Source organism: Gastrolobium bilobum, unplaced genomic scaffold (assembly GCF_033153095.1).
Source record: "Gastrolobium bilobum isolate Gb01-03AN ecotype WA unplaced genomic scaffold, APGP_CSIRO_Gbil_v1 utg28276, whole genome shotgun sequence".
NCBI classification, from domain to species: Eukaryota; Viridiplantae; Streptophyta; class Magnoliopsida; order Fabales; family Fabaceae; genus Gastrolobium; species Gastrolobium bilobum.
Window position 1 is genome coordinate 20,508 of NW_026897894.1, and position 10,116 is coordinate 30,623.

Consider the following 10,116-nt stretch of genomic DNA (forward strand, 5'->3'; position numbering starts at 1 on the left):
AAATTCCTCGGAGACTGGCGCGAGTTGGCGCCATTTTGGCGCCACTAGGCGCCATGCCACTGCCAGAAAAATGTCATTCTCAAGAAATTGGCACCATTGTGGCGCCACTTGCAAAGCTCCATTGTTCAGTCCGTAAATTGGCGCGGGTTTGCGCCAGTGTGTCGCCATTCTGCGCCATTTTGCTGGAATTTGTACTGTGCTACACCCGTGTAGAGTCGCGTCAACAGACTTTTTATAATTTTGTAAATTTTACTTCTTTTACCTGTATAAACACAACCAATAGGTGAGAAATATCATTAACATAGAAAGAATCAATATAATAACCAAGTATGTATTTAAATTGCTCTTCTATGACTAATTTCTTATCAATTTTAACTTAGAAAACTACTCCTGCCAGAGGCACATCAAATATTTAGTATGTTTGACTTTGAATTTAGTATAATCTTTGAATTCAATAAAAATGAGTTTTTCACAATGATGCTGATTAAAGTATAGAATAAAAGTCCCTTGCCGCCTTAAATGGCCTCTTGAGCACCTGTCCAATTCCTACTAGAAAACGGGAAAACAAAAGTCCCTTTCCGCCTTAAATGGCCTCTTGGGCACCCGTCCAATTCCTACTCAAAAACGGGAAAGCAAAAGTCCCTTGCCGCCTTAAATGGCCTCTTGGGCACCCGTCCAATTCCTACTCGGAAACGGGAAAGCAAAAGTCCCTTGCCGCCTTAAATGGCCTCTTAGGCACCCGTCCAATTCCTACTCGGAAACGGGAAAGCAAAAGTCCCTTGCCGCCTTAAATGGCCTCTTGGACACCCGTCCAATTCCTACTCAGAAACGAGAAATCAAAAGTCCCTTGCCGCCGTCCAATTCCTACTCAGAAACGAGAAATCAAAAGTCCCTTGCCGCCTTAAATGGCCTCTTGGGCACCCGTCCAATTCATACTCGGAAACAGGAAAGATTTAGCATTTTGATCCTTGAAGGATTTCTTGGATTTTGGTAAGAATAGGTCTTTAAAGGGAAATAAGCTTTCAAAAAAGATTGCCGAGTTGGTTTCGTTTCTTGCGCAGAAAAAGATTATCTAAGTGGGTTACTTGGATAATATAATAAAAGAATTTCCAATTTAAAAGGCAGCAAATTATCAAATTAGTAAAATAGTCGGATCAGAGAAAAAGAGATTCCGAAAGAACGAAAATAATTACAAAAGCATTAAAATAGCTGGTAGTTGAAGATACAAAATAAACAGTCATTACAAGACCAAATAACAGAGTAAATAAAAACAAGTACAAGGTAAAGTGGCATCCCACTCCTTCAAACGTCTGTAGGAGCGTCATCGGAGGCAGTCTTGTCAGAAGTCGGAGTAGAGCCTAGGTGGTCAGACGGGAAGGTGGCAAGAACAATAACAGAACCTTTTTCATTATGGGTGCATAGTCAGCCGTTGTCAACAAAGTTGAAGGTGTCAATTTTTTTCAAGTTAGGAAGAGAAGATTCCGGATGGAAGAATTTAACCTGGTCTAAAACCCAACTGCGAATTTGATGACCATAAGCAACATATTTTGATTCCATTTCGTTTGCGGCCTGTTGTAAAGTGGAGACATTTTTCTTCAAAGTTTCTACTTTTAGCTCTAATTCTGCTACTCGGAAGTCAGAGTCTTTGAAGTTTTTCTTCAAAACCTTGTGTTCCTCGGTCAACCTGTAATGATCTTGTTTGAGATTAGTAAGCTCATCATTTGATTTCTTTACCAACTGTTCAGTTTATTTGAGTTTGACCTGGAACCCTTGGGCAACAATCTCGGCAGCTTCGACCCTCTGGGTTAGACGAGCTTGTTCAGCTTTAAAGTTGTCCTTAAAGAGTTGTAACTCTTTAAGTTCAGTAAGAAGTTGTTGGCGTTCAACCAAAGCTAGAAGCGCCATCTCATAATAGTGGGCTTCTCGGAGAGAGTTATCTCGGATGTCAGTGAACATGGAACTAAGTTGATCCAAAGAAAACTTATCCCATTTTTCGCGGAGCCCGGGAGTAAAGCAAGGTTGTAATTTCTTTATGAAAGGAGGATTGGGAAAATGAGTAGCAATAACAGAAGTAGGAGGAGTCAAAGACTTATCAGTAGAAGGGTCAGGGCTAGGTTCATCAATCTGAACTCGTTTCCTATGACGGAGCTCGCCAGAATCAACTGGAGCTTCCATGTCAATCATGACAGTGTTACCAGGAATAGAACCTGTAGCTGAAGTAGCCGGAATAGAAGAAGGAGTAGAAGGGATTTCCTTCTCACCAGAAACTAAGGAGTGATCAGTACGCACGACTTTGTCATTTTTAGCAGCAGAATCATCCTTACGACCAGCTTTCTATTTTTGGCGGGCAAAAAAGGTGGGATCCATGAATTGGTCTGAAAAGCACAAACACAGAAGAAAACAAGTATAAGGTTAAATGTAGAATATACATAAGAACATAAGAGAAGCGTGGAAGTTACTTACTTAGTTTCCTGCAAATCCAGTCAGAGGAATCTTTCTTATCTAGAATAGACCGAGGAATGATGGAAATATTTTGCTTGGCTAATTCAGAAGCAAGATTTTTGAACCAAGTGTAAGTTTCAGATTCTTCAGTACTCATATTCTTTGAGTTAGTTAAAAATGCGTTGGCAGAAGTTGTATAATGATGCCGGTTCCAACTGAGAGGGAATCGAGGAGCTCCGTCTTGATCTAGAAAGAAAGCAGAAGGAGGGGCAGATTGAGAAGAAGAAGAAGAGGAAGAAGGTGTAGCAGGAAGAGCTTCGGGTATACAAATTTTGAAGTAATCTTCTTTGAAATTTTTCCAGTTATCCTCGTATATAGTACACCAATGAAATCTGGGGCGGGCTTTTAAAGAAACCCAACTATGGCGAGTACTTCCTTTGTCAATAGCGTTCCGAAACACGGCGAATAGACAGAAAAAGACCCGAAAAGAGTAAGAGAACCCAAACGATCGACAGATTATTTCGAAGGTATGTAAAAAGCACCAGCTGTTAGGATGAAGTTGAGAAGGGGCGGCTTCAAGATGATTCAAGACGTCCATTTGGAACTCAGTGAAGGGCATGTCTATTTTGAGCTCGGAAAATAAGCATTTATATGCAAAAAAGAAAGAATTCTCACCTTGCCCAGAAGGGGAACATATATGCTCCTCTTCTCCGGGTACAACAACTTGGAAAGAAGTAATAATGGAATCACGGAATAGAGGCACTGATTGTAAGGCAGTGTGGAGAGTACTCAGATGGTTTTCATAAGAAGAACGAAGTCCTAGAGCTTCTTCATCAACCTATTCTAAACCTTCCACAGTGGAAGGTATTGCGAAGCGAGAAGGGGGAAGCGAACGGTATGGGCGATTCCTCGGCATGGCCTGAACGGAAAGGTACCAGTAAAATCTAGTTTAGAAGATGTATTGTAAGTTAAAATGACTAGCGAAGAACATGGTGGTTGTAATTTGATTCCTAATCCGTCCAGAACCTAGTAAGCTAGTAAAGGAACACTAAAGAAGGTGAAGGTAAAAAGACAAAGAAAGTCTTTTTCAGGGGAAGAAGGTAAAAGACAATCTAAAATTTACAAGGTTTGTTGAGATAATATTTAGAGATGCAATTAAAATAACACAGGAAGCAAAATAGAGGAACTTACTTGTATGACGTGCTGGGAGGAAGCAACCCAAGGTAACAATGTCACAGCAAGGTCCACAAAAGAAATTTCAAGAAAATGCAGAAGGAAGAAAGAACCAGAAAAGTGTAGGGAGAGAAGAGGGAAGAAGAAAATAAAGAAAAGAAGGTGATGCAGAGGTTGAAAACGGATAAATGAGAAAAATAAAATGAAGGAGGTAATAAAAGAGGGGGGGTAACCGGCGTTTCGAATTTCGAAATGAAATGATGGGTGTCAGATCACGTCGTTTCAAATATCAAGTTGTTTCAAAGATCAAGGTTAGTAAGAAAATGACAAGTGGCAATCAGAAGCTGAATAGGCATGAAGCATTTAATGAGGGTACTGACATATTATAAAGTAAGGGAATTCATAGAAGATAAGTTAAGAGTTAAACTCGGAGTAAAATAGTCATTAAACTCCGAGCTTGGGGGCTTAATGTTCCAGGTTCCTACTTACGGGTATCACCAGCCGAGGATAAAGGCTGACGGAACCCGGAATGACCCTTTACTAGAGGGTTGGTTAGTTAACCAGGGGAAAAACCCACGTGTTGGAGCTAAGGGTGGGCCCTACCACGATTTCATGATAGTATCGATAACCACCCATGTCTAAGATGCCTAAGCAAGAGGTATATATATATATATATATATATATATATATATAACAGAACATAATCACACGTGTGCTTAATTTGGGGTTCAGCTTTTAAAATATTTATAATTTCTGGAAATTTACGAATGTGACGTTTGTCTATCTCGTGGCGTGTATGGACCAATGAGGCAACGGCTAATGGCGACAATGTGAAGATGCCAAAACGGCATTCAATTACGTTGAAGAATAGAAATCAGCGATTATAACAAAGAGAGAGACGTAAAACGAAGTGGTTTTGGTTGCGAAGTAAGAAGAGAAAGTCAAATCTGATTCATCATTATGGAATCACCTTTCAAGGGAGACATATTGAAGGGGAAGGTTGCTCTCATCACAGGTGGAGCTTCGGGAATCGGGTTCGAAATTTCGACCCAATTCGGCAAACATGGAGCATCCGTTGCCCTTATGGGTCGCCGTAACCAAGTCCTTCAATCTGCTGTCTCTGTTCTGCAATCACTTGCAATCCCAGTATGTTACTATTTCACAATACTCTCTCTCTTTATTTATTTGTTTTTTAATTTAATTTAATTTTTTGGTGGAATATGATAAATTTTTATTTGTTTAATTTTTAAGGCGATTGGTTTTGAGGGGGATGTAAGGAATCAAGAAGATGCAACAAGAGTAGTGGAATCGACTTTCAAGCATTTTGGAAGGATTGATATTCTGGTGAATGCTGCTGCAGGGAACTTTCTTGTATCCGCAGAGGATCTCTCTCCAAATGGATTTCGAACAGGTTCTCTTTTGTTTTTATAACCTGTCACACTCATCACTTTTTTATTATTTTTTAACCATTACTAATGTGAAAAAGGTTAATCTCCAAAGTTTTGTAAGCTTTATATATCATGTAATTCGTCGTAACTGATGTTGAGGATTTGGATCCTCTCAGGTTAAGAGATCCACTTTAGATAGCGAAATGGTAATGGCTAAGGCGAAAATCAATGGAGTGGGTTTCATGATCTGCTATCCAAGTGCTTGTATTCTATGAATTTTGTAAAACATTTGGTTTCATTTGCTGCGTATGGAGTCTTGAGTTTGCCCTTATTTGGTTTCATTGGTGTAATTAGCCTCTTGCAAATTCAAATAAGGCCACGTAATAGGTTTGACGCTTCCATGGTAGGTTTGACGCTTCCATGGTCTAGTGCGGAGCGGAAGCTTTATAGCACCAAGTTGCTCTTTTTTTTTCTTTTTTTTTTTATTCGGTGAATAAAGAAGGCCATGCCAAAGAGAAAGATATAAGATTTTGGGTCATCTTGTGGAACTAAGTTTTTTTGAAAATATAATCCAATTTCCCTTTCTCTTAAATCAATGGGGAAAAAAATATGGATGGTTAATTTTAATGGGTGTTATTAGTTTCAGCGAGTCAGATTCTTCAATACAGTATAAGTGTCATGGAGAAATAAATTATTTATTATGTGGGATAATTAAAACTAATCCTCTGATTAATTATTCAGTGAATTAAAGATTGGAAAACACAATTTCTTCTTTTATCAATTAAAAGATTAGAAAGCACTAGATTTTAGCACTTTAATTGGTAAGAACTGATTAGCTATTCTGAATTGGAGAAGACTGGATTTTAGGGGACGTTTCAACCCATAAAGATTGCAAAGAAACTTATTAAAATTGTTCTGTTGAAAGGTATGGAGCTCTTAAAATGGCAGCACAGAGAATGATGGGCTGAAGGTGGTGAGTGAGTTAGTTAGTTAGTTGGGGAATTCTTCTAAAATATTCTTAAAATATAGGATAAAAGGATGGGGAATGGGTGGAGTGAGGGATGCTTGTATTGAGTGAATATTGGGCAATTGATGATCTCTTATAGCCTAGGTTTGTTGGTTCTAAGGGTGATATCCGGAAGGGTCTTTTAATGTAAGGACCTTGCCTCTATTTATGTGTTCATTAGTTCAGTGTAATAAAATTGGGTTCCATAAAAAAACAAGCCATATTATGCAAAGCTGTGTGATAAGGACTGAGTTTTTGGTCACTGAGAGAAATAAAAAATTCAAGAAATCTTTTAAGAACATTCATACTGTTAAGTCTGCATGCTGTTTGGACATGTGTCATTGGACATGCTGAAATTTCTTTTAATCTTACTTTGATATTATGATAAACGTATCCTTATGAACTTGTTGCTGTTTTTCAATTTCCACTATTACTATGACTCTGGGAAAAAAAATAGCTTAAGCAATAAGATTATGTAAATAATTTCTAGAACATTTAGAAATCTTTCATGGACTCATTCTACATGAGTACCCTTAGAATTGAAAATACCTCAACATTACAATCTATGTTAAACTGCTTTTAGACATAACATGGTTCTCAACTTCTCATATCAAAACCCTCATTGCTTAAAGAAGGTAGCATACAAATGTGGCTGGGATAGATGTATTTTTATGTTCTAGAAGAGTAGTTACTCCAAGACACTTTCTGTCTTACAAGTTTTCTCAGGTTTAGTACACGATGCAACCCCATTCCATTTATACTAATTGAGTAAGAAAAAGGAACTGGTGATTAGTTGTGATTTTTCTTTGCAGTTATGGATATTGATTCTGTTGGCACATTCACAATGTGCCATGAAGCATTAAAATATCTCAAGAAAGGGGGAGAAGGAAGGAGCTCTTCTGGTGGGGGAACAATATTAAATATTAGTGCTACCTTGCATTACACAGCTTCTTGGTATCAAATTCATGTGTCTGCAGCGAAGGTTTATAACACATTACCTAGATGTTAATGTCACCTTGTTTGCATTCAACTTCAAATTTCTTTTATTCAACAGGCAGCGGTTGATGCCACTACAAGAAACTTGGCGCTAGAATGGGGAACAGACTATGATATTAGAGTCAATGGGATTGCACCAGGTCCAATAAGTGACACTCCTGGCATGAGTAAACTGGCTCCTGAAGAAATAAATAGCAAGGCCAGAGATTCCATGCCTCTGTACAAACTTGGAGAGAAATGGGATATTGCCATGGCTGCTCTCTTCCTAGTCTCAGATGCAGGTTGTTAACTTTGTCTGTTCACCCAAAGATTTAAAATTATTGTTTCAATCTTGTTTACATATTTTTATTAGGGGAATAAAATATTGTTTGTGTATATATGAATGTCCATGTTAGTTGAATGTCTTGAACTTCCATTCCACTTTATTTTCAACAGCTCCCTGAACCCAAGAAATTTATGGGGAAATTACAAAAAAAAAATAAAAATAAAAATTGTTTCTTCATAAAAGTATTCCAACTTAGAGAGCATCATTTTATATTTTTTAAACTACTTTTTCTCAAGTCCCAACTAGCTAGTACTATAATAGGGCTGTTTCTCGTAATGGCACAATAGAAGGCATTACCCCCATTTTGAACATGTGCATGTGCAATTTTATAAATAGAAATGTGGAGTGAGTTTGGAGGCAATTCGACCTTGGTAAAAGACTCTACTTTTTGTGTTTATAAGGCTTTACCACTGCAGTGGTGCTTTTTTTTTTAGAAACCATTTGGAAGTCTTGAAACACTTTTTCTTAACTTCTCTTTTATATTGGTCTTGGCTGCTGAAAGACTACTCCTATGCTAGATTTGAAACTACGGCAAGTTTTTCAAGCCGACACTCTCTCTACCTTTTTTGCATTAATTTTTGTTTTTCCAAAATATAATGCCCTTCTTTTTGTGATCTTTAAGCGTGACTTATCTTTCTTTTTTTTCTTTTCTACCCGATCAGATGGGAGGAGGGCTTTTGCTAGACGATAGATCCATGCACACTTTTTTTTTTTTGTAATACATGCACACTTTCTTTGCCTATAGAATATGGCTAACCTAAATTTAGCGGCTCATATTATAGACATGTAATGAAATTTCCATCTGTTTATAAAACTTAATTCCTTTGTAAGGTTGTTTATAAATGTTCCATCCGATATGCTTGTTACTTCTATGCCATCATATATTATATCAGATTCACAGTCTCTGTCAAAGCCTATTAGTTACTACCTTTTCTCTTCTCTCTTTCATTTTTACTCATTAAATAGTATGACCGTCTCGTCATGCTGAAAAAGAAAAAAAGAAAAAAAACATTTCTGTAGACATTGCTAATGATTGAAATGGGGGCATTCATCATTTTATCCATTTCCTTCTCTGTTCTTTTGTGTGTGGAAACGTAAACATTTGTGCAAATTTGTGTAGGAAAGTTCATTAATGGCGACACTATGATAGTAGATGGAGGACTTTGGCTGAGCAAGCCTCGTCAGTTACCAAAAGAGGCAGTGAAGCAGGTTTCACGAGCAGTAGAAAAGAGATCCAGAAATGCACCAATCGGTGTTCCAAAAAGCAAGTTGTGAGCCAGCAGATTTAGTTTTAGCCCCTCTATCACACCTGCAAATCATCTCTTTATAGACAATCATGGAGGTTATGGTCTCTGTTATTTTAAATTATTACTTAGTTGAACTTTTACTAACTATAAAATATGATGATTCAAAGTCATGGCTTCATCCAACCTAAAAATAAAATTCAATTCATGGTTGTATCCCATGATTGTGTCTTGTGCTTAATATATGTGCTCGAAGCTGTAAGCAAATCCAGCGGTAACTATGAACTTGATATGTGGCTATATTGTAATGAGCAAATCCAGCTCAATGAAAGGTGAGTCCATATAAGGAATCATCAATCCCCATGCTACGAACTTGAACTGAGTCTTCAATTATTTAGTTATAAGTTTAGGATGAGGAGGGAAAAAAGCATTTTCATTGTTGTCTAATAGTGATTTCTTAGAAATTCATTGTTTGTGGAAAATATTATTACTGGCATATGAGCCTATTAACTAAGAAGCAGCTGTGGCGTATGAGCACAAAATCACAATATCTATAAGGGTCATGATTTATAGTTTGTCCGTAAGGACAATTCTCGTATTCTTATGCTTGAATATTTGTAAAAAAGTGGTTTCCGTTTATAAATTCATGAGCTCTCAGCCATAAAGAAATAGTTTGACCACTACTCTGACGCTTACCCTCTTCTTCTTTACCTTCATCTTGTGAATACTTCTGTTAAAATCCAATTAAAGATAAATCATACCTACCTTCCACATTTCATGTAGAATGGACAATCCACTTTCCCCTAGAATAAGAGATTTATACAGTGAAAACCAGGCTTTTCAAAGCAATAAATTATCAGAGGAAAAAAATATTATCAACTAGCAATGTATGGGCATCCTAATATATAATTTATAAAACATCAAAGATAAAATGAAGAAAACTTTAGTTACAGATTGCAACCTAGCAAAAGCCTGAGTTTCACAGCCAGACAAAATAAATCCACTCAAACAAATTGAAAATCACAATTTTCGCTACAATCATAATTAATGTCGCAGGCACCATGCAATTCTCAACACTCAAAGCAGCGTACAGCTCTAATAATGAAACAAAAAGGAAACGCCAAAGAATATGATACTGGATGAATTGGTCTCAGTCATTCTGTAGCAAACCCCGTATACATCCAGGGGCTGCCCATTTAATTGTATTCGAGTCTTCAATTTCGAGGAGTAAAGCATTCACAATTCAATTATAAAATAGACAATGCAGATCACTTGCAATCGAAAACCTTAAATATACTTAGTCTTACCTTTATGCTTTTTGTTTCCTTTTATTATTATTCCTAAAGTCCCGTTTAATATTAATTAATTATTATAAAGTCTAGACATGAAAAAGGAATACCAAGTGCGTGCCTAAGGTTCTCTAGTTGTAATTCTCTCATGTTTTGCTATCAGAAAACAACAGTTAAGTATGACAACGGATTCTTGTCTTTCGTAATAACTCGTGTGTGCTCCAATTACTCTGAAAATTTGTAGGCAGAAACT

The 10,116-nt window shown here is 37.2% G+C and overlaps 1 protein-coding gene across 1 annotated transcript; it reads left to right on the plus strand.

Moving 5' to 3' along the window:
• The first annotated feature begins 4,516 nt into the window (after window positions 1–4,516).
• On the plus strand, window positions 4,517–8,997 carry LOC133311230 (peroxisomal 2,4-dienoyl-CoA reductase [(3E)-enoyl-CoA-producing]). The gene is made up of 5 exons (XM_061512242.1): window positions 4,517–4,761; window positions 4,867–5,026; window positions 6,822–6,991; window positions 7,064–7,286; window positions 8,451–8,997. Exons 1-5 carry the CDS (start codon window positions 4,576–4,578, stop codon window positions 8,603–8,605), a joined length of 894 nt encoding a protein of 297 aa, XP_061368226.1. The 5' UTR covers window positions 4,517–4,575; the 3' UTR covers window positions 8,606–8,997.
• Window positions 8,998–10,116: the final 1,119 nt, after the last annotated feature.